The 25374-nt window shown below is 42.6% G+C and overlaps 1 protein-coding gene across 1 annotated transcript in view; it reads right to left on the bottom strand.

Annotated features, from left to right (window-relative positions):
- Positions 1–25374, bottom strand: part of PPTC7 (protein phosphatase targeting COQ7) — a 56098-nt gene that overhangs the window by 6693 nt on the left and 24031 nt on the right. The window contains exons 2-4 of the mRNA XM_049789362.1: positions 14090–14269; positions 7484–7682; positions 1315–1438 (exon numbers count right to left, since the gene is read on the bottom strand). Coding sequence (XP_049645319.1) covers positions 1315–1438; positions 7484–7682; positions 14090–14269 — 503 coding nt within the window. The remainder of the gene's footprint in view (positions 1–1314; positions 1439–7483; positions 7683–14089; positions 14270–25374) is intronic.

Consider the following 25374-nt stretch of genomic DNA (forward strand, 5'->3'; position numbering starts at 1 on the left):
CCTGAGCACCACCGGGTGTGGGGCCCCCCCCAAAATAAAATAAAATAAAATATTTGGCAGGTCCATATCTAGCAACATTCAAGGATCACTCCTTGAATCTGGTCTGCATTCAGAAATTGTTCTGGCATTACTTGTGGGAAAATATAGGGTGCCAGGGTCCAAACACTGGGTCAGCCATATGCAGTGCGAACATCCTCCCCACTGTGCTACTGTTCTGGCCCCTCCTGGTGCTCTCAACCAACTCAGTCACAGTTCACTTCAGGGCCCAAGGATGTAATGCTGCTTGGGCCCTGAGGAATGCCAAATATCATCCAGGACACTCTGGTGGTACTCAGGGGCCTCCAGGATTGCACCCTGCTCTGTTTGGGAGACCATGTCATGCTGGTGATTGGATAGGGGTTGGAGCATACAAGTATTAAGGTGTTTAACTGGCTTTTGAGCCATACCCAGGTGTACTTAGGGCTTACTCCTGGCTCTGCACTCAGGAATCATCTGTGGTACGCTCAAGGATCATATGGGATACCAAGGACATGGGATCACATCCAAGGTAATCATCCTACCCACTATACAATCTGTCTGAACTCTTAGTCTTCATCTTTTTCTTTTTTTTTTTTTTTTTGGGGGGGGGGGGGCTACACCTAAGCTCAGGGCTTACACCTAGTTGTACCGGGAAACCTTGGGTGTGAACCTCCCCCTTAATCCCCCCCAAAAAGAGAAAGACTAGGAGCCGGAGCAATGGCGCAACTGGTAGGGTGTCTGCCTTGCACGCGCTAACCTAGGACAGATCACAGTTCGATCCACTGGAGTCCCATATAGTCCCCCAAGCCAGGAGCAATTTCTGAGCACATAGCCAGGAGTAAACCCTGAGAATCACTGGATGTGGCCCAATATAAAATAAAATTAAAAAAAAGAAAGACAGGGAGAGAAGATGGGCAAGACCATCCTTCCCCACACATTTTTTTTCTTTTTTATTCGTTAATTTTTTTTCCCCACACATTTTTGAGTGATCCCCAAGGATACTTCTAAGAGAGAAATTATTTATTTCAAAAACAACTTACAGTGCGAGTGATAGTATGGTAGGTAGGGCGAGGCCAACCTGGGATTGATCCCCCGAGCTCTGCCAACCAGGAGTGATCCCCAAGTTCAGAGCCAGGAGTAAACCCTGAGCATCACCAGGTGTGGCCCAAAAACCAAAACAAAAAAACTCTAAAATTACTATTTTCCTAAATTTACAAAATTATCCCTTCCAAAATCTGAGGTACTGCAAACAAAACAATAAAACTGTTTCCCAGGGCCAAGCTTTGAACCAATTACCTTTAACTTTTTTAGTTCCTGCAGGATCATATAATCAGGCATGTTGTCAAAGAGCCCATCGGTTGCTGTCAGGATAATGTCTCCTAACTGGACATCAAAAGATGTGCTATCAGCAGCATCTGGGCTGTTGAAGGACAAAATAGGAACAAGATTATAAGAAAGCCCTCTAAAACCTATTGCTCAAAGTTCCAAGCAGGCACTAAGTAATCATTCAATGACATTTAAAAAAAAATATTATTATAGGGGCTGGAGAAATAGCACAGCGGTGTTTGCCTTGCAAGCAACCGATCCAGGACCTAAGGTGGTTGGTTCGAATCCAGGCATCCCATGTGGTCAGTCCCTCGTAGCCAGGAGTAATCCCTGAGTGCTGCCGGGTGTGACCCAAAAACAAAAAAAAAAAAAAAAAGCAAAACTCTATAATGAGTCAGTAATAAAAAACAGTTAAGGGGCCAGAGTGCTAATATAGTTGGTAAAATTCTTGCACTGTATATGGTTGAGCTGAGTTCAATCTCTGGAACCCCATATAGTCCGTCAGTCCCCCAAGCCTGTCAGGAGTGATTACTGAGTGTAGAGCAAGGAGTAAACTCTGAGCACTAAGTGTGGACCAAAAATGGAAGAAAAAAAATAAGTTACAAATTTCACTAAAGAGGCCAGAGAGATTGCACAGTGGTAGGGCGTTTGCCTTGCACACAGCCAACCCAGGATGGGTGGTAGTTCAAAGCCTGGCATCCCATATAGTCCCCATGCCTGCCAGGGGCAATTTCTGAGCACAGAACCAGGAGTAACTCCTGGGTGCCACTGGGTGTGATCCAAAAACCAAAAAAAAATTTTTTTTCACTGACAACTGAAATAGATATTTTGAAAACTTAACTAAAGCCAGAAAGTAAAACTGAGTTTGAAGATCGGTCATGCATGGTTTTAAAGGAGGACACATTATTATGAGTCGAGATATTATCATGCCTTTAAAATTCAAGTGGAAATGAGTCTTTATTTCCTAATTCTTTAGAACCAAATTTTATACTCTTCATTTTCCACTCATTATTTTCTCTGCCATTTTAGACCTGGTTCTTATTAAACTTTATTATATAAGGCTCTTATTAAACTTTATATAACTACCATAGAGGATAGAGAAGAGGATGCAAAGCCTGGGAGAATTCCTATGAAATATCTACAGTGTATATATTACATTGTAACACATGTAAAGCACTAGCAATTACTAGGTAACTAGTAAATCTACATTAGTACCAGTATGTATTATTCGGGCAGAGCAAGGACTATATCTTCTCCAAAGTACACAGGTATTCATATACAGGTATTCATGAGTGTTCATGGAACATTCTTTCAAGAAGTATCTGTATTCACTATGTACCTTAAATCTAACTGTGAAAGAGTTGTAATTCACACTGGTCTCAACAAAAAAAAAAAAGGAAGTATCTGTTTAATGCACAAAAGGCACGTGCGTTCCAGGCTGGAGAGATTGCATAGAGGTAGGACATTTGCCTTGCATGTGGCTGACCTGAGATGGACCCGGGTTTAATCCCTGCCATCCCACGAGCCTACCAGGAGCAATTTCTCAGCATAGAGCCAGGAGTAACCCCTGAGAGATAGCATGGAGGTAAGGCATTTGCCTTTCATACAGAAGGTCATTGGTTCGAATCCCAACATCCCATATGGTCCCCCGAGCCTGCCAGGAGCAATTTCTGAGCGTAGAGCCAGGAGGAACCCCTGAGCGCAGCCGGGTATGACCCAAAAACCAAAAGAAAAAAAAAAGAAGTCCTAAAATTTACCTATACATGAATAGACATAATATCGTGTTAAGTGAAATAAGTGATAGGACCACAATAGTGTAACAGTTGGAAATGATCACTCTGGAGGGTAAGTGATATGCATGATACCCTTTCAAGTAACACTATTGCAAACCACAGTACCTATAAAGAAAAAGGGGAAAATGAAAAATAGGGAAGAAAAGTGTCTTCCATAGATAGAGAGGGCGAAGGCACACAGGAACCTGGAAAAATTGGTAGCAGGAAGTGTACACTGGTGAAGAGATAGGTGTTGGAACATTGCATGACTGAAACGTAACCATGAGCAACTTTTTGTTGTTGTTTGGTTTTGGAGCTACATGTGGTGATGCTCAGTGGTTACTCCTCCTCTTCACTCAAGAGTCATTCCTGGTGGTACTTGGAAGACCATGTGAGATGCATGCAAGGCACCCTACCATTGTACTATTGCTCAGGTTCCCATCAAAAACTTTTTGTTTTGTTTTATTTTTGGGTCACACCCGGCAGTGCTCAGGGGTTACTCCTGGCTCTACACTCAGAAATCGCTCCTGGCAGGTTCAGGGGACCATATGAGATGCCAGGATTTGAAGCACCGTCCTTCTGCATGCAAGGCAAATGCCCTACCTCCATGCTATCTCTCCCCCATCAAGAACTTTTTAACTCTGTATCTGACAGTGATTCATTTTTTTTTAAAGTGTCTGTTTAATGATTCAATACAGGAAGAAAAAAAGACCCTCCAAATTGGTGGGGGAAATGAATATAATATTAATTAAAAAGCCTGGTGCAGACAGTGCTATAGATAGATGCTTTTCTACTGGGATACAAATCTGGAAGATTTCAAAGAGAAAGGCAATAGCAGCTACCTCTGAGGAGAGAATGTGTGGCTAGGGGCCAGGATAGGAAGTAGGATCTTTCTGTGTAAAACTTTCTAAAAAAACAGATGGAAATAGTTTGTTTTTTTTTGTTTTTTTTTTGGTTTTTGGGCCACACCCAGTAATGCTCAGGGGTTACTCCTGGCTATGTGCTCAGAAGTTGCTCCTGGCTTGGGGGACCATATGGGACGCCGGGGGATCGAACCGCAGTTCGTCCAAGGCTAGCGCAGGCAAGGCAGGCACCGTACCTTTAGCGCCACCGCCCGGCCCCGGAAATAGTTTTTTTATTCTCAGATAATACTTGATGAAAATAGATCTGATGAATAAGGGGAAAAACCCAGATGGGGAGAAGAAAAACATCACATATTCAAAGTCACTTGAGTTGGTCTGTCACTCTCAAAGGCCAGCTTCACTGCTTTCAGGCCTCCAATGCGAGGTAGCTGATAATCTACCTTACCCTGTAATAAGGGAATGAGAGCCAGGAAAAAATTCATACACTGTGCTGAGAGAGAGGGGCGAAAACCAAAGCAATCAGCTTGACCAAAAAACACTCCAAACTTACATCAAGTTTAAATCTAAAACTAGCTATAAAAGGAAAAATTGTAAATGTAAAAGATTTAAGTATTGTCTAGTAAGTAGGAATAATGACTAAAGGAGGGAGAAAAATGACTATAAAACTGGTGGAAGTCAGGCTAGTATCTCTTGTGGAATAAAGAGCAACAACACAAAGACACTTGACATTCGCTCCATCTTTAGAAACCAATCAAATGTTACAAGTTTGTGGCCCGAGAGATAGCATGGAGGTAAGGCGTTTGCCTTTCATGCAGAAGATCATTAGTTCAAATCCTGGCGACCCATATAGTCCACCGAGCCTGCCAGGAGTGATTTCTGAGCATAGAGCCAGGAGTAACAACCCCTGAGCACCGGGTGTGACCCAAAAAACAAACAAATAAAAAATGTTGCAAGTTTAAACTAATGGCCAGGTTTGACACTGAATCTCTTTCTGCTGAGATATTCCTTTCCCCAGGAGTGTCCTTCACTATTCTGCCTGAGAGAGGAGCTGCCATTGGACAGTCCATCTTCCTCTCCCAACACTCTTACTCATGAGCTTGGTGTTCTGCCAGCTGCAGTTTCTCCCATTTTGATGGAACATACTGTGCTGCTGGAAACTTTTGACTGCACTGAAACACGAGCTAAAATCACATGCTAGCAAGCTATCTCTTCTCTGAAAGCAACCTCTACCTCGCCGGCAGGCCAGGCAAAGTGCTACCCTAACCAGATGTCCCGAAGGTAGCATGGAAGATAGGACCAGGCCATCTAACACAAGCAAGACAAAAATCAAATAGAAGAAAAATGAAAATACTGTTTTGTATGAACTGTTAGCTGAGCCTAATATCTATTTCAAAGGCCTTGGGGTTCTGGCCCAATTTTATAGTTCAGCCTATAATAAAATACTATTACAATTATTGTAATCCATCATACTGCATATAAAAAATGCTTCTAGGGGCTGGAGAAATAGCATGGAGATAAGGCGTTTGCCTTGCGTGAAGGACGGTGGTTCGAATCCCGGCAACCCATATGGGCCCCCGAGCCTGCCAGGAGTAACTCCTGAGCATTGCCCGGTGTGACCCAAAAACCAAAAGAAAAAAAAAATGCTTTTTAGGAGTCAGCAACAGACTTAAGATGGGAAACAGTGAATACTTAAATATATAATATACTCATCATAATTTTAAAAAAGGCAATTATAGGGGCCGGAGCAATAGCATAGTGGGTAGGGCATTTGCCCTGGATGTGACCAACCTGGGTTCAATCCCTGGCATCCCTTATGGTTCCTTGAGCTTGTCAGGAGCACTTAGAGCGAGGAGTAACCCCTGAGTGGCCCTAGGTATGGTCCAAAACAAAAGATGGCAGTGATAAGCATTTTAGTTTGGAGTTAAGATCTGGCTTACTAAGAACTAAGTAATAACAAGTTACAAATTTTTGTAATCTACTGTTTTTGTTTTTGTTTTCTTTGGATTTGGGCCACACCCAGTGGTACTTAAGATTACTCCTGGCTCTGCACTCAGAAGTTACTCCTGTCAGTCTCGGGTACCATATGGGATGACGGGTATCAAACCCACGTCACCTGCGTGCAAGGCAAATGCCCTACCCACTGTACTATCACCCTGGCTGCTGTAATCTATTGTTTTTAATGAAATGATTATTTAATAGTTATGAATTCCAATGTGACAGGTCCTCTCAAATTCTGAAGATAGTTCATACTATCTTGGAAGGGATTTAACAATTTAGAAATGGACTGAGAAGGTAACATCACAGGTCATTTCCAAACCACCTGCCTCCCATTTCCTTAAAGTTAAATTCTTTAACTTAACACAAACTCTACACAAACTGTAAGTGATTTTTAACCTCATAAAATCAGATTATTATTAATACGTCAATAATGTGGAGCCAGAGAGAGCTCAAGTGGTAGGGTGTTTGCCTTGCAAGCAGCTGACCCAGGACCAACAATAGTTCGAATCCCAGCATCCCATATGGTTCGTGGTGCCTGCCAGGGGCGATGTCTGAGCACAGAACCAGGAGTAACCCCTGAGAGCCACGGGTATGACCCAAAAACAAAAACAAAACAAAAAAATCAATAATGCATTCTTGGGCCGGGTAGGTGGCGCTGGAGGTAAGGTGTCTGCCTTGCAAGCGCTAGCCAAGGAAGGACCGCGGTTCGATCCCCCGGCGTCCCATATGGTCCCCCCAAGCCAGGGGCGATTTCTGAGCACATAGCCAGGAGTAACCCCTGAGCGTCAAACGGGTGTGGCCCAAAAACCAAAAAAAAAAAAAAAAAAATGCATTCTTGAAAATCAGGAATTTATTTTAAAGCAGATTTCTGTCTGCATTCTTCCTTAATATCTAGATACAAGAGGTGGAGAAATAGCACAACAGAAGGGTGTTTGCGTTGCAAGAAGCTGAACGGTGGTTCGAATTTCAGCATCCTGTGCCTGCCAGGAGCAATTTCTGAGAGCAGAGCTATGTGTAACCCTGAGCACTGTCAGGTGTGACTCCCTCCTCCCCAAATATCTGAATACAACAATCATACACAGAAATAGCAATCATAAATGTCTACTAGTTCTCCAGCATGATTTAACAAATACAACTCTACTGTGTGGTCTGTCTTGTGGTCTTGGAATGAAAATTGATAGCTCATCAGAATTTAATTTCTCTGCAATATCGAGCTCAAACAAAACACCTTTCAATGTCAAACTCTAAGATCCTCCTGATAAGAACACATTTTCTTTTTTTTTTTTTTTTTTTTTTTTGGTTTTTGGGCCACACCCGGTGACGCTCAGGGGTTACTCCTGGCTATGCGCTCAGAAGTCGCTCCTGGCTTGGGGGAAGGAACACATTTTCAATGTGACTTTTCACATGAAACCAAAAAGTGCTTATTCCCACTTAAAGGGGAGACAGGAGTCAACCTCTGAGTGAGCCTAGTCTAGTTAACTCTTTGTAAATGAAAAGGAAGTTTACCTGTCACTCAAGACGACTCCTTCGGCTTCAGGTGGTGCAATTGAGAGCTGGAATGGAGTGTTGAAGTAATGCTGCTGCTCGTCAGATCGGTGCACAACTTCACCACCTCTAACTACCAGAAAGCCTGAATCACCAAGATTAGCTGTGTGTAAGCGGTGGCTAGTTCTGTCCAGCACCACAATGCAGGCAGTACTGCTACCTAGAAACAAAAATCATCTCCATTTATTTTATCTTCATAAGCTGCCTCTGCATACACATTTTCATCATCACAAAGATATATAACATAATTTGGATCTCCTTTGCCTAAAATCCCCAGTTAATAGTAATTATTAATATTAATATTGTATTAATACTGATTGTGTTAATATTAATTGTTGACCAGGGTCAAGAAAATAGGGGGAGAAATGAAACCTATTTTATCTAATAGTAAAATGGTCTACAAATGATCTGAATTCTTCCATTCAGGGGAAGAGAGGGAGAAAAAAGGAAGGAGAGAGGAAAGGGGTTGAGAGAGAAAAAAGACGACAACAACAGTGACAAGAAAAAGGCTATTTAAAAAAAAAGAAAAGAAAAAGGCTATTTAAGGGGCCAGAGAGATAGCATGGAAGTAGGGCATTTGCCTTGCATGCAGGACAGTGGTTTGAATCCCAACATCCCATATGTTCCCCCCGAGCCTACCAGAAGCAATTTCTGAGCAAAGAGCAAGGAGTAACCCCTGAATGCTGCCAAGTGTGACCCAAACATTTAAAAAAAAGGGGGGGGGCTGTTTAAACAAACAATTTCAACTTATTGTTATAACTGGGGCTGGATAATATAGCAGGTAGGGCACTTGCCTTGTACATGACTGACGCAGCTTCAATCTCTGGCACCCTATATAGTCCCCACTCCGAGCACTACGAGGAGTGATCCCTGAGCATAGAACCAGGATTAAGTCCTGAGCATCACCAGGTATGGTCCAAAAACAAAATAAACAATGCCATAATTTATGCTAGTTGTCTAAAGCATGTTGTTAAGATATTAACAAGCCTTAAAAGCCAGAATGAAAATGCTACATTTTCATCATATTTCTCATTAGTCATTGCAGGAAGCCTTCTCCACACAATTCACTAACATTTAAGATTGGGCACATAATAACTTTTAATCATATTTCCATCTCCTGAGGTTATGAAGAACTCATTAACAGTTTTTTTGGGTAATTTGTAGCTGTAAACTTTACAGAGACAACTAATGCTCAGAGGTGAGAGACAATATTTCTGGAAGAAAACAAAACACTACCACTTAACTTAGCAGCACAGCCACAGCATGAACTTCCCCTAACTGAAAGGCAGTACAACTAAACCTATTCTGTAGGTTTAAACTTAAACCTACAGAAAAAGGGCAAAATAGAAAAATAAACAATTCAATATGAAACTAATGTAAAATTATCTGTTTAAGCATGAAAAATTAATTTCTCCAATTACCTTTCTGCCTACTAGTTTAACTAAATACTAGAGTCAGAAGAAGGTAGTAAACAATGCTTGCAAGAACTGGGGGTCAAATGGTAAATCCTAACATGTTTGAGACCCTGGCTTCAATAGTACCATATCCCCTGCACTATGTACCTACCCCCACAGGTCCAGTCTTCAGCATATTAGGTATGATCTCAATAGTGATAGTATAGGAACTGTGGTCACCAATTTTATGCAGGTGAGAAAGTAAAACAAAACAACCTTAAAGGGCAATACACCCTTTAATACATGTTCTTCAACACAACAATCCCACTGAAGAGGGGACAGGGAGATAGTTGTGTCTTGCATATCCAAGGACCAGAGTTCAATCCCCAGCTCCACATGACCCCACTCAGCACCCTGGTTACTCTACACCACTAGTTCTGAGAAACACTGTGCTCAATCATCCAAGGACTGCTGGGAATAGGCCCTGCGCCCTCTTAAGTGCTGCTTGGGAGAACCCAAGAAAAATTAATTCTTTAATTTCAGGAGGAAACTAGAAATCTATTTAAGATTAAGAGACAAGTTAAATAAATTACAGCAACCCTGGGAGTAGCAGTCTCTAAGTACTGCAGATTTAACCCGACAAAAACCAAAAAGCTGGGCAAGTGATGCTTACTCAGTAGCATATGGTCCCCCGAGACTGCTAGGAGAGATTTCTGAGTGCAGAGCGAGGAATAACCCTAGTGCCGTTGGGTGTGTCCCCAAAACAAAAGCAAAAGCAGGGGCTGGAGAGATAGCATGGAGGTAAAGCGTTTGCCTTTCATGCAAGAGGTCATCGGTTCGAATCCCAGCGTCCCATATGGTCCCCTGTGCCTGCCAGGAGCAATTTCTGAGCATGGAGCCAGGAGTAACCCCTGAGCACTGCCGGGTGTGACCCAAAAACCACAAAAAAAAAAAAAAAAAGCAAAAGCAAAAGTAAAATAAAGGGCTAGAGAAATAGTATAAAGGTTAAGATGCTTTTCTTGCTTGTCTTGCACCCAATTTGCGCCTTAGCACCACATCTGGTCCCAAAGTGGTACCAGAAGTAATTCCTGGACATAAAACCAGGAGTAGGGGCCGGAGAGATACCATGGAGGTAAGGTGTTTGCCTTGCATGCAGAAGAACGGTGGTTTGAATCCCGGCATCCCATATGGTCCCCTGAGCCTGCCAAGAGCAATTTCTGAGCCTAGAGCCAGGAGTAACCCCTGAGCACTGGCGAGTGTGACCCAAAAAACAAAATAAATAAATAGATAAAATAAAACCAGGAGTATACTCGTAAATCTTGAGTACTCAAAGTCCAGGTGAGACCCAAAATAAAAATCAAATAAAACAAAGAAAAAGAGTCAGGAACAATGATGATGCTCACTAGCAGATCACTTACCTTGCAGGGGAGAGACCCTGGGTTTGATTCCCAGCACCAAATGGTCCCCTTCGCACCAAGACCAGGGTTGTTATCCCTGAGCACAAAGGCTGGCCCCAAAACAAACTAAATAAAAAGTAAAGCAGGGCTAGAGAGACAATTCAAGAGGTTGAACACCTGTTTTGCACGCAGGAAGCCTGTATCCCAATTCCTAGTACCACACGATCCCCTGGGTACACTGGGAATGACCTCCAAATACCGTACTAGGAGTAGACCCTGAACACAACATAACATACTGAGAGTTGGGATCAGAGATAGTATGGTAAGTAAGTTGTTTACCTGCCTTCATTCACCTGGCCTGGGTCTAATCCTGGCAGGCTCGGGGAGCCACATGGGATGTGGGAATTGAATCGAGGCTGTCTGAGTGCAAGGCAATCACCCTACCTGCTGTACTCCAGCCCCATTATATCATTGTTATTAATTTTTCCTTAATGAAAATGTCTAATAATAAAAGCACATATAAGTATTTTTCTCATAATGTTTAGAAATTCAATAGATCAATCTACAGACGACATGTGTACTACCCTACCACTCTACTACTAACCTACCATTAAATGTCTAAAAAAAAAAAATAAGGCACCAGAATGTGGTTTAGTGGTAAAGTTCAAGCCTTACAAGTACAAATTGGAAGTATCTTTATATAATCTGCTCCATAGCTTAGATCAGAGCTAAAACCAACATTCTTAGTCTAATTCAAGAAAAATTCCAGTTAGCAAATGACTGGCAAAAATTTCAATCATTAGAATCACTAAACAAAACATTTTTTGAAAGCTGATGGGACTTAACGAAGAGCATAAGTAGCATGGTCTTCAAGTTTTTACTGTAAAAAGGGCTCATGTTGACTCTTTACAACTCACTGGCAAACCCAAGCTATCACTCTGCTTCAGCTGAGACAATAACCTGCTGAGTTAAAATAAAAATGGTCCACACAGTGACAGTTAAAATATGCAAAGCAGCCATAGCAAAGACATGGCTGGCCTTACAGAATAGTATGGGTTGCAGGCACACTTCTATTTCCTCAAATTACTGGTGTGTGCAGATGACTCAAACATGACAGCCTAATAAGAGAGAACTCATGTTAGGGACAAGGAAGCAAAGAAGAGATTGAAAATGGTGTGGAGGACAGTACTGCATGTTGCAAGGCAAAACAACTGTATGATCCAGATAGGCAGTCAGGCAAATTCCTCACACTAAAATGGAAATATTTTTTTTTATCACCAAGCTCTTTATTTTGCAAACATCTGCAAACTCTTTTGTGCAGCAAACAGAGAAAAACATAACCTTATTAGGTTTGGTCCCTCAAATTCTTAAATCTATGCTGGCTTAAGACTAACATTCGGGCCCAGAGAGATAGCACAGCAGCGTTTGCCTTGCAAGCAGCCGATCCAGGACCAAAGTGATTGGTTCAAATCCCGGTGTCCCATATGGTCCCCGGTGCCTGCCAGGAGCTATTTCTGAGCACACAGCCAGGAGTAACCCCTGAGCACCACCGGGTGTGGCCCCAAAAAAACAAAAACAAAAAAAAAAGACTAACATTCATTTATGGATTTCTGAGTAAATTCATGTCAACAATTAGCATGTAATGCCAATCCGTATCTAAAAGAACCAGAGAGACATAATACAGAAGATAGGGTAACTGCCTGGCATGTCACCAACCTGGGTTGATCCCTGAGGTACCACATGGTCTCCAAGAGTGATCCCCAAGTGCAGAGCCAGAAATAAGTCCTAGCACTGATGGATGCAGCCCAAAAACAAAATAAGAGAAGCTAGATATTCTATTATTATGGCCTTTGTAATTTAATTATTTTTAAAAGCTTTCTATCAATTCCTGAACTAAAAAAAAGAAGTACCTAATCTTGTAAAGTCATTATTTATAACTATATCTGAAATTCAATAAAGTTGTGCAGTCTTAGCCAAAATATTAATTTAGTTACAATAGTTGATTAGAAATGCTTAGATCAGGAAATAAAGAAGAGTGTGTGTGTATCAAATATGCTAAGGATTACTTCAGTGTATCATTTTTAGAAGAAAAAAAATTCCTATATTCAATAGAAAATCTCCTTTTTGTTGTTGTTTCAGGTTATAGTGGCGGTGCTCAGTGGTTACTCCTGGCTCTGTGCTCAGAAATCGCTCCTGGCAGGCACAGGAGACCATATGGGATGTCGGGATTTGAACTACCTTCAAATGGATTGGCTGCATGCAAGGCAAATGCCCTTCTGCTGTGCTGTCTCTCCGGATCTCAATAGAAAACCCACTCCCACCTACCCAAAGACGCTCACAAGTTACTCCTGACTCTGCACTTTGAAATTACTCCTGGCAGTGCTCAGAGAACCATGAGATGAGTGTCAAAACTCTCAAACCCAGGTTGGCTGTGTACAAGGCAAATGTTCAGATATATCAGAATAAATAAGAAGAGAAGAGCTAAGAAGTAAACAAAGAGTTCACAATGCAAATCAAGTTAGTTGTATTTGGGGGGGAAGGGGTCACACCAGCATCATCCAGGGGGATACTCCTGGCTCTGCACTCAGAAATCGCTCCTGGCAGGCTCAGGGGACCATATGGGATGCTGGGATTCGAATAGCCGTTCATCCTGAATCCATCCTGAATTGGCTGCGTGAAAGGCAAACTCCCTACCACTGTGCTATGTCTCCAGCCCCACGTTAGTTGTATTTTGAACTAGCGATTTCTAGTCAAGTAAATGTGCTGGGCAGCCAGAGATACTCAGGCTGAGTACCTGTGTCTACAGACTGTCAGGTGTTACACAACATATTAGATAGTATTCTGCAATGTTGTTTCTCTCAACATGATTCTGAATAGTACATAAAGCTTTAAGTTGTTCTATGTTTTGAGGGAAAAAACAGGGGCGAAGGGACTCCTAATCAATGCTCAAGGGACTTGCGGGGGAGGGGAGGCTTCCTGTTAGTCTCAGCCAACTGGTCAGCAGTTTAATATTACAGGCCCAAGACTGTGGAGAGCTGCTCAGACGCTACAGTATTGGATAAGTGTTCCAGCTGCCAGATTGCTGGAGAAACTGTTTGCTGGACTCCCTGCTACTACTGCCTTTTGCTGCTGTTTCTTTTCTCTGGTCCTTTCCCTGGCTGACTCCTTGTCCTGTCCCAACCTTGGCACTCTCTTTCTCTCTCTCAGCCTATGGGATTGGCTGTAAGGTTCCTGGCCTTCCTGCTTTGCCTCTCCCTCAACTAAACCCTATTTCTAATTCTCTTGTTGGGGTTTTGATAGACCCTGACACTAGGCACTCAGTAATTGCTCTTGACAGGCTCAAGGGACTATATGGGATCAAATTCAGAACAACTGATATGGCAAGCATCCTACCCACTAGCCCCAAGGTTTTTTTTTTTGTTTTGTTTTTGGGTCACACCCAGAAGTGCTTAGGGGTCACTCCTGGCTCTACGCTCAGAAATCACTCCTGGCAGGCTTGGGGGACCATATAGGATGCAAACCATCAACCTGCATGCAAGGCAAATGCCCTACCTCCATGCTATCTCTCCGGCCCTGTAGCCCCAGTTTTTTAAAAATTACATTAAGTCTGGTGCAACAGTACAGTGAGTAGAGGATCATACAGGGAACCAGAAATTGAAGCCACATCAGCCACAGGAAAGGCAAGCACCCTACTTTACTTGCTGTACTATGGCTCTGGCCCCACACTCACCTCCCAGATCTCTTTACAAAGGAAAAATTATAGGATATTTACTTACCAAGCAAAGGTACTTTATTTTGCAGCAGCTCACAGTAGCTTGTAGTCAGGATTCCAATGGGATTACTTGGTACAAACCGTCCTTCTTTCACTAACCGTTCACATGTCCGCATTAAAGTCCCTGAGAACTGAGACGGATCAACTCCATAGTCTCTCCATCCTCCTACACCATCTGCAACCCCTAAAAAAAAAAATTACATGTAAAAGACAGTCTTACCAACTTCAGAATTCTTACTATCTTTCCTAAAAAATAATCTTATTATCTACCAATCCATCTGTTCACCCTGAAGTTGAAATTCAGAATTAAAAGTATTATTGTATTCACATGGCTTTCCATATCAATTCTCTTAAGTCCCCACTTAGAATCTGATCTTCCATAAAATTTGTACCATGAGAGCCACTAGCTACCACAGGGTGGCATCACATACCAACTAAGAATTCAAACAGAATTACTATCTTTGTACAGAAGTATCTTGTTTGTTTTTTATTTGGGGACCACACTCAGGCTGGGTGCTTGGGGATCATTACAGTGATACCTGGAGGTTCATGAGGTACCAGGGACCAAACCCAGGAATTCCACAAACCTTATGCTAACTTGTCAAGCTATTTCTCTAGATATAGAGAATTGGTATATAGAATATTATTAAATATAGAATATAATAAAATATAGAATAATTTTGTTATTGACTTGCTATTTAAGCCTGTGTTCTCCCTATTTAAGCCTGTGTTCTCCCTTGAACACGTACTCACTTGTCTCTGTCTCTTTGCTTCTTCCACTCAGGAGAAATCTATATACTCTTGAACATATATGTTCTCTCTTTCCCCTCACATCTAAGTAAGTTTCAATTAAAAACAGGATGAAAGGAAGGGAGGGAGGGAGGGAGGGAAGATTGATGCAGCAGATTAATTTCTGCTGTATTTTATAAGAAAAAAAATCTTACAGTACTGATGTGGGGAGGCCAGAGTTGGAGCAACAGTATATTTAATTGTTAAGATGGCACACAGCTGATGCAGGTCCACCTATAGTCCCCACGGCCATCAAGAGTGATCTGAGTGTAGAAACTTGCGCACAGATGGATGTCCCCACCCCACCCCAATAAATTACTGTGGGGACTGGAAAGATAGTACAGGGGTTAAGGTATTTGTCTTGCACACAGCCAACCTGAGTTCAATCCCTGGCACTCCATATAGTCCCCTGAGCCATGCCAGGAATAAACATGCCAGCCCTGCACATAGAGCCAGGAATAAACCCTAAGCACTGCCAGTTGTGACCCAAAAAGCAAACCTAAAAAGTACTGAGGCGGGTGGAAATATAACTGAGCCAAGGCTAGTGATCATTAAGAATGCCAAAGCAGGGACTGAAGATGTAGCTGAAGTGACAGAGCATATGCCTTGCATCTGCAAGGCCCTGGTTCATTCCAGCACTGCATGCATGACTACACCACCACCAACAGCACCACGGGATGTGTGCCTTGCAGCCTCTACAATTAACAACAATGAAACAAAAACACCAAACTTTCTGTTTCAAAAATGGTAAACAAATATGGAACAAAAAATAAAAGAACATAAAAATGTTCTGTATCCTTAAAGCAAAACACTAAGCCATACAGGGCCTGTGCCGTCTAATACAACTACCACTACCACTACCACAGCTGGCTACAAAGTTCTTGTAATAAAACTGATTCAATCTGAGACAGCTCTAAGTAAAAAACAAATGCAGAATTTGGAGAACTTTATGTAGAGTAAAATGGGTCACATAAAATATAACTTAATGGTCGAACATTGCACTGCATGTGAGGTCCAAGAATTGATCTCCAATACTACCCACACAAATTAAATAAAAACTCATTAATTGTAGACTAAGTGATGAAACATTTTGAATAACACACTAGTAAAACATACACATGAGGGGCAGGAGAGAGAGCACAGCGGTAGGGCTTGCCTTGCAAGCAGCAGACCCAGGACCAATGGTGATTCGAATCCCGGCAGCCCATAAGGTGGCCCGTGCCTGCCAGGTGTGCTTTCTGAGCAGAGAGCCAGGAGTAATTCCTGAACACCCCTGTGAGTGGTCCAAAAACAAAACAAAACAAACTTGTACAAATGAAGTTCACTCATTTCTATTTTTAAATTTCTGTGATTACTGTGAGATTATTTCTTTGTGTGTTTGTGTGTTTTGGTTCACACCCAAAGATGCTAAGGGGTTCCTGGTGGTGGTTCCCCCCATATTTAAATTGTTTTCAGGATTACATTTTACTTAAAGACTAAATATAATTTTATTCACATATAAAGACAGTTCTGCCATAGGCAGGGGCAAGTGGAGTGCGTGTGTGACCCCAGTACACTCGGGTCTAATCAAACACCAACTCGCTCATGCTTGAGAAGTAGGACTCCTCTCTCCTTGTCACTTCAACCAACACACAGGGGTTTCCTGCAGAAGTTGCACTCTGCTGAAGATATGGCTGGAGCTCCAGCCCAGCTCGACTCCAGGGGGCCAACAGATTATCCGTTAAGATTTTCATCAAGGGGCCGGGCGGTGGCGCTAGAGGTAAGGTGCCTGCCTTGCCTGCGCTAGCCTTGGACGGACCGCAGTTCGATTCCCCGACATCCCATATGGTCCCCCAAGCCAGGAGCAACTTCTGAGTGCATAGCCAGGAGTAACCCCTGAGCGTTACCGGGTGTGGCCCAAAAAAAAAAAAAAAAAAGATTTTCATCATTATGAAAGAAGCAGAACGCCTGTCTCGAATAGAGGCAAGGGTGGGGGAGGGGCATTGGTGGTAGGAATGTTGCACTGATGAAAGGGGGTATTCTGTGTATGACTGAAACCCAACTACAAACGTGCTTGTAATCGTGGTGCTTAAATAAAGATTTATACATATTTAAAAAAAAGATTTTCATCTTTTCGAAGTGTCACTAGGGGTGAGGTGATCCTCAAGAGTTCCACTCCCCTGGGTCTGATGAGTTGATTGCTTGGATGTAGATGTTATGTCTGCTCATCAGTTCATCACATACTTTATGTTTTTAGCAGCATCTGCAACCTGAACAAGGATGATGTGGCTGAGGCAGTGGAGGGCTGACTGGGAGACTGGTGTCCACCAGCATCTATCTCATGAACATGATACTACACTCATGCTAGCAGTGAAGGACCTGGCCCTTAGGGTTCTTCAGGATGTGCAGAGCTCCAGCCAGCTGCATGGAGCAGCAGGGAGGTGGAGAAGATGAAGTCAGCTGCATAGGACTGGATGGACTATGTCCACCAGGGAACTTATGTTGGCAATATACCCTCCAACATATCCAAAGGCTTTGCCAAGAGTTCCAGAAATGATGTCATCTTGGGGTATGACTCTGTCCTGGTTGTCGGGCCCTGTGTAAGCCCCATACATGAACCTCATCCACAAAGGTGATTGCTCCAAACTCAGGGACAGTATCATCACACAGCTCTTCCAGTAAACATACTGCTCTATCCATCGAGTGGACAGTTATAAATCCAACAATCTTGGGGGTGGAGGAGTCAAATCTTATAGTAGTTCTGAGGTGGCTGGTATCACTATGGTGGAAGGTGTCCTTCGGTACTCTACTTTTTCCAGAACCCTTGGATCACATAAGTGTGGTTCCCAGAATAGAAGAAAATCTCATTTTGGCATCAGTTTATTAGAATGTGGTGTTAGGGATCAAACCCAGGTCAGTCATGTGCATAGCAGCATCCTACCTGCTGTATTATCTATCCAGCCCTTACTATGACATTTAGTGTCAGTGATTCATATTTTACTTGATGGTACTAATAGATTTTCACAGTTCTAAAGAGCTGTTAATAAATTGTTTATGGGAGCCTTCTTCATTAAAAGGAAATGAGTATTCAATAGTCAGTAAAACATCAAAGCCAACATTGTAAGACATCTATCTATTCAACTCCCTGTAAAGCACAACGATGGTTGCTCTTTTCAACATTACTATGAATTTGTTTTTAAAATTTAATAGAAAAAAATTAAATGCTGAGTTAGGCAACAGAGAGGGTTAATACAAGGGTTAAGATACATGCCCTGGGGCCCGGAGAGATAGCACAGCAGCGTTTGCCTTGAAAGCAGCCAATCCAGGACCAAACGAATCCGGGTGTCCCACATGGTCCCATGGTCCCCCGAGCCTGCCAGGAGCTATTTCTGAGCAGACAGCCAGGAGTAACCCCTGAGCACCGCCGGGTGTGGCCCAAAAACCAAAAAAAAATAAAAATAAAAATAAAAAAGATACATGCCCTGGGGCCGATGAGGTGCCGCTTGAGGTAAGGTGTCATTCCCCCACACACACATGGTCCCCCCAAGCCAGGGGCAATTTCTGACCGCTTAGCCAGGACTAACCCTGAGCATCAAAAGGATGTGGCCCAAAAAACCAGAAATAATAAAAAAAAGATACATGCCCTGAGGCAGCCGACCCCAGTTTAATCCCCAGCACAAGTCTCCCAAGCATTGTCAGGTACAGTCCTGAGTGTCCCAAAACACCACCAGGTGTGGCTCTAGAAGCCTCCAAGTACTGCTGAGGTGGCCTGGTAACCATGGCATCACAGGGTACCTAGCACCACATCTTCAGGCCCCCACTATGAACAACCAGCCTTCTTGAAAATGCTGGGAAGGGCCTCTAGGGCTTCTGAGGACCAATTGAGACACACCCCACCCATAAAAGGATATTATATATCAAGTATCAGGTATGTATGTATGTATAAAAAACATTAAATCTGATTTGGTTGGTTTTTTTTTTTTTCTGGTTTTTGGGCCACACCCAGTAACGCTCAGGGGTTACTTCTGGCTATGTGCTCAGAAGTTGCTCCTGGCTTGGGGGACCATATGGGATGCTGGGGGATCGAACTGTGGTCCCTCCAAGGCTAGCGCAGACAAGGCAGGCACCTTACCTCTTGCGCCACCGCCCGGCCCCGTTAAATCTGATTTGTAATACAATATTATGAATCTCCTAGAAAGTATTTGGATTTTATTTTCATAATGAATCTAAAATTATCAGGGATTTTATTATTTTAAGGCTTTTTGAGCAGTAAACATTTTATGCAAATGTATAGCTTGAGAGTGGGGGGGAGGGTGGGACTCAAACCCAGAATTGCAGGGCCACACCCCCAGCCTCATCATCAGTGGTTTTTATACATTCTACTTTTTTCCTAGCCACTCCTCTCCTTCCTTTGTAGTTGCTGCAAAGATTGTGGATCACATACACATTGGGCTGTTGTGCTCACATTGTGCTGCTTGCTCGAGATCGCACACTGGGCTGCAATGCTTGCACACTCAGCCACAGTGAGCACTGAGGTTTGCACTGTTGGTATGGTTCTTGCACACATACTGGTCGGGGCTACTGTGGTCTCACAAAAATGCTCAGCAGGAGGTGCACTACCTGGCTGTGGGGCGCATGCATCGCATGCATCTTTTTCGCTATGCCAGGGACCACAGATAACAAGAGCTGCAAGGCTCAAACAGAGCTACCAGACCTGCACTTGGTGCCTGTTCTTGCAAGGCAAGTATTCTAAATCACCATGCTAATAATCCTCCAGGGCCCAATACACAAGTTTATTTGAGGGCCACACCCAGCAGTGCTGGGGAAACCCAGGACTCCTGCATGTCAAGCCTGTTGCCCAGCCTACTGAGTTACCTCAATTCTTTCTGTTCGTTCTGAGCCACTCCTGGTGGTGCTCAGATATTACTGCTAGGTGCACACATAATTCATTGCAGCACTATTTCCAGTAGCCAGAATCTGGAAACAACCCAAACACCCAACAACAGATGAGTGGCTAAAGAAACTATGGTACATATACACAACGGAATACTATGCAGCTGTCAGGAAAAAAATGAAGTCATGAAATTTTACTATACATGGATAGACATGGAAAGTATTATGCTGTGTGAAATGATTCAGAGGGAGATGGACACAGAATATTCTCATTCATCTGTGGTATTTCAGAAAAACAAAAGACAGCATGGCAATAATACCCAGAGACAATAGAGATACGGGCTGGAAGGACCAGTCCACAATATGAAGTTTATCTTCAAGAGTGGTGAATGCATTCAGAGACAATAACTACATTAACAACTATCATGACAATGGTAGTGAGGGAGAGAAATACAATGCTTGTCTCAAAGACAGGCAGAGTGGGGGAAAGAAGAGAGGGGACTGGTGGTGGGAATGTTGCACTGGTGAAAGGAAGGCTGTTCTTTTTTATGACTGAAACCTAACTAAGACATGCTTATAATATAATGCTTAAATAGATTATTAAAATAAATTATATCACTACGTGGGTAGTAACTTTCTCCAACTTTTGTGATCAACAACAAGAAAAAATTTCACATTAGAGTAATCCAAATTAGCTAATTAGTAATGTACCATCTGGAATTTCTTTCAAAATAAGGAGGAAGCAGTATCCGATAGAAGAATGGATAGTGTAGTTATTAATAAATAGATTCATCTCACTACTTTCAAGGAGAGACATAAAGACAACAGACCTAACCTAGTAATTGGAGGTAGGAGTGTGGGCCACATCTGGTAATGCTCAGAAATTACTCCTGGCAGACTTGGGGCACCATATGGGAAACTGGGGATTGAACTCGGGTCTGCCGAGTACAAAGCAAATGCCCTACCCTCTGTGCTATCGCTCCAGCCTCCTAACCTAGAAGTCCTAAGCAGCAACACTTTTTGTTATGCAAGCAGGAGATTTAGAAAATTCTTTTTTTTTTTTTTTTTTTTTTTTTTTGGTTTTTGGGCCACACCCGTTTGACGCTCAGGGGTTACTCCTGGCTATGAGCTCAGAAATCGCCCCTGGCTTGGGGAGACCATATGGGACGCCGGGGGATCGAACCGTGGTCCGTCCTACGCTAGCGCTTGTAAGGCAGACACCTTACCTCTAGCGCCACCTTCCCGGCCCCGATTTAGAAAATTCTTAAGAGAATCTAAAGCAGTTTAATATAAATTTACTTTTGATTAATTATAACTTCACTAAATAAGTTTTCTTCACAATTTAAAATGCAACTCCACTTGTTGAAGCAATTCATTCTTTTCAAACCACTGAACACTCAAGGGAAAAGTTTCTTGGCCATTTTTGTTATTGTTATGGTTGCTGCTGTTTTGGGGGATAACACCTGGCTGTGTGCACTCAAGAATCTGGCTCCAGTGGTCACACCTGGCAAAAGGTGACCACATGAGGTGCCAAATCGAACCCAAGTCAGTCTCAAGCAAACAAGTGTCCTACTCCCTGTACTATATATATCAGCTCCTCTTAGCCAGTTTTTTTTTTGTTTTTTTTTTGGGCCACACCCGTTTGACGCTCAGGGGTTACTCCTGGCTATGTGCTCAGAAATCGCCCCTGGCTTGGGGGGACCATATGGGACGCCGGGGGATCGAACCGCGGTCCTTCCTTGGCTAGCGCTTGCAAGGCAGACACCTTACCTCCAGCGCCACCTACCCGGCCCCCTCTTAGCCAGTTTTTGATCTAAGAGTCACAATTACCTTTAAACAAAAACTACAAAAACTTACAAATGCCCTTCACAAGAAAATCATTAAAATCTGAAATAGCACTTGTAAGTTGGTCCTGGCACTAACTAAATAACCTGTCAGCAAGTTATAGAGGCTGACCTGACACAGCCCCTTCAACATTAATCAAGTTTCTCCGAGAATAGTTTAACCTTTCAGGCACCTGTTTGCTTTCCTACAGGAAAAGATCCCAAACAAAATTCTACTGGTCAAAGGTCTTTTAGAGGAAAAGAAGATTCTAAAGCTCGTACACTTTTCAATAAAGCTATAGGGGAGATATATATTTTACTTATACAATAACCAATTATATAATAAGACCGGTTGTGTTAGGAGTAAGAATCGTGCAAAAGGAACATCAAGAACTGATAGCAAATCTTGTGTTTTATTCTGAAGGATGACAAATAGCTCATCATCACAATTCCCCTTCGTAAAAGTAAAATCTTTTTGTATGATTAAGCACTTAAGGAATAATTTAGTTTAAAAGTCACAAAAAAATTATTTCTAATTCTTATTAAAAACAGAAGTTGATAAAAGAGCCTTTTTCTTTGTACTGCTCCCACTCTGCCTGCTAACATGGGAATGGGATTTATCATTTTTACTATTTTTTTATTTGTTTTGGGCCACACCCAGTGATGCTCTGGGGTTACTCCTGGCTATGCGCTCAGAAATCACTCCTGGCTCTATATGGCTTCGGGGGGAGAGGGCCCATATAGGATGCCAGGGACTGAACTGAGTTCTATCCTAAGTCAGCTGTGTGCAAGCTCTACCACTATGCTAACACTCCGGCCTCTATTTTTACCTTTTGGTAATTATCTGAATTATAGCAGATTTTACTTGTTTTATAAAATAATTTACAGAAATGCCTATAATTCAAGATTTTAGTATTTCTTTATTTCATTATTATATAAAGTGATAAATATGTATGAAAATACATATATAATTTCCTATAAAGTTTGACTAATTGGGACCCACAATTATTATTGTGGAGCTGAGACAACTAGTTATTTTTGAGGCTGACTTCTCTCAACAGCAACTTCAGTGGTGACTGTCATTATCACTTAATAAAAAATCATGCTAAAGCCAGAAGAACCTATACATGTACATTTAAAGCTTAATTTAATTCATATCAGAAAGAATACTTAATTTCTTGCAAATACAGAAACTGCAATTCAGAGAGAGAACACCTTTCAAGCCATGGAATTAATCCAGATATAAAGGGAAATGTCATTCAGAATACATTTTAAGGATCAGAGAGATAATACAACAGGTAAGTTGCTTGCTTTGCACATGGCCAGTCCAGAGTTGATCTCTGACATTCCATATGGTGCCCAGGAATAATTCTGAGTACAGAGCCAGAAATAACCCCTGAGCATCGCCATGTATGGCCCAAAATCAAACGAATAAAAACATAAAGTGAGTTTGTTTGAATATTTTAGATAAAAATTAGCTAAAAGTACTATTTATTTTACCTTATCTTAATGTGGCTAATAGAAAACACAAGATTACATACATAAGGAGCTCAAGAGATGGCTCAGTGGCTTATAGAACTTGCTCAGCATGTACAAGGTTATGAGTGCTAACACTCGTCAGTCCGAACTGCCTGCAAGCTTGAGGCAATCCTGACAGCTCTGCTATTCAGATCCCTAGAGAGAAAGGTTCAAAAGCTGGTTCAGTGGCTTCCAGAGCACCAAGGGAAGGATCGAAGGCATGAGCTTATTAATGCATAGTGCTGTGTTTGCACCAAGGTAATCCTTATTGTCCCAAGGTCTGGGATCCCCAGTGAGAGGAGAAAAAAAGATTATGTAATTTGCCTACAATGTGGCTACAATCAAAAGTTACCATGGTTTCTGGTTATAAATGATAAAACCCAAGGTCAGAACAAGAGTTCAGGGGCCGGATTGGTGGCACAAGGGGTAGGGCATTTTGCCTTGGAAGCGTACTGACCTAGGACAGACCATGGTTCGATTCCCCAGCGTCCCATAAGGTCCCCCCACAAGCCAGGGGCATTTTTTTTTTGATTTTTGGATCACACCTGGCAGTGCTCAGGGGTTACTCCTGGCTCCAGGCTCACACCTGGCAGGCTCAGGGGACCATATGGGATGCTGGGATTGAACCAATGACCTTCTGCATGAAAGGCAAAAGCCTTACCTCCATGCTATCTCTCCAGTCCCATCCCAGGAGCAATTTCTGAGCTCACAGCTAGGAGTAACCCCTGAGCTTCACCAAGTGTGGCCCAAAAACCAAAAACCAAAAAAATAAAAAGAGAGAGAGCTCAATGGACAAGTGCATGCTTTCTTGCAAGAGATCCAGATTTAAGAACCAGTTCCACATGGCCTGCCTGAGTAACTCAGGAGTGACTTCTGAGTACAGAGCCATGAGTAGACCTCACGTACCACCAGGTGTGGCACAAAATAAAAATAAAAAAATAAAAATAAATAAAAAAAATAAAAACAGGGGCTGGAGAGATAGCATGGAGGTAAGGCGTTTGCCGTTGATGCAGAAGGATGGTGGTTCGAATCCAGGCAGCCCATATGGTCCCCCCACCCCACCCCGTGCCTGCCAAGAGTAGCCCGAGTGCTGCCGGGTGTGACCCAAAAAACAAACAAACAAAAAAAAAAACATAAAAATAACTTGGGGGTGGTGCGGAGAGATAGCACAGTGGAAGGGCGTTTGCCTTGCACACAGCTGAACCAGGATGGCTGGTGCTTCAAATCCCAGCATCCCATATGGTCCCCTGTGGATGCCAGGAGCTATTTCTGAGTACAGAGCCAGGAGTAACTCCTGAGTGCCGCCAGGTGTAACCCAGAAACCAAAAAATAAGTAAATAAAATAACTTATGGGGGTCAGAGCGATAGCATAGCGGTGAGGCATTTGCTTTGCATGCCCAGCATACCATATAAAGGAAATGTCTTTCAGAAAACATTTCAAGGGGGCCAGAGTGATAGCACAGCAGTAGAGCATTTGCCTTGCAACTGGCCGATCCAGGATGGACCCAATTTCAATCCCCGGCATCCCATCTGGTGCCCTGAGCCTGCCAGGAGCGATTTCTGAGTGAAGAGCCAGAAGTAACCCTTGAGCACTGCCAGTTGTAACCATCACCAAAAAATGAGGTAATTTAAAATATATATAACAAAATGCACATTAAATGTTTAAATGTACATAAAATGTAAATAATTCTAAAAGAAATTATTTTCATGGTTCCCTAAAAAATAATCAAATAATATAATCCATTCCTTTTGGGAGGGGTTTGGGCCACACCCGGTGATGCTCAGGGTTACTCCTGGCTTGGGGGACCATATGGGATGCTGTGATCCGAACCATTGTCCGTCCTGGATTGGATGCATGCTACCACTGTGCCTGATATAATTCATTCTTTTGTTTTTGGGCCACACCCGGTGGCTATGCTCTGAGAAATCACTCCTGGCTTGGGGGGGGACCATATGGGACACTGGGGGATTGAACCACAGTCCATCCTAGGCTAGCATACGCAAGGCTGCTCCAGCCCTATAGTTCATTCTTAAAGAAAATCCCGAACCCAATATGAGTAACTTTGTAAATCACAATGGTTTATATAAAAATAAGAAAATTCTGAAAACAGAGAGAATGGGTAGAGAGGGGAAAGATTAAGAAAGAGATCAGGTGTCAGCTACCAAGATTTTATATTAGAGGTAAGGAGAAAAGTAAACTAGATAATCATTGGAGATTTAAAGAATGAATACAAAGATACTTGTAATTGATATCAATGTTTTTTTATTAGGTTTCAGGATTCTGGAA

The sequence above is a fragment of the Suncus etruscus genome, chromosome 15 (genome assembly GCF_024139225.1).
Source record: "Suncus etruscus isolate mSunEtr1 chromosome 15, mSunEtr1.pri.cur, whole genome shotgun sequence".
In the NCBI taxonomy this organism is placed as follows: Eukaryota; Metazoa; Chordata; class Mammalia; order Eulipotyphla; family Soricidae; genus Suncus; species Suncus etruscus.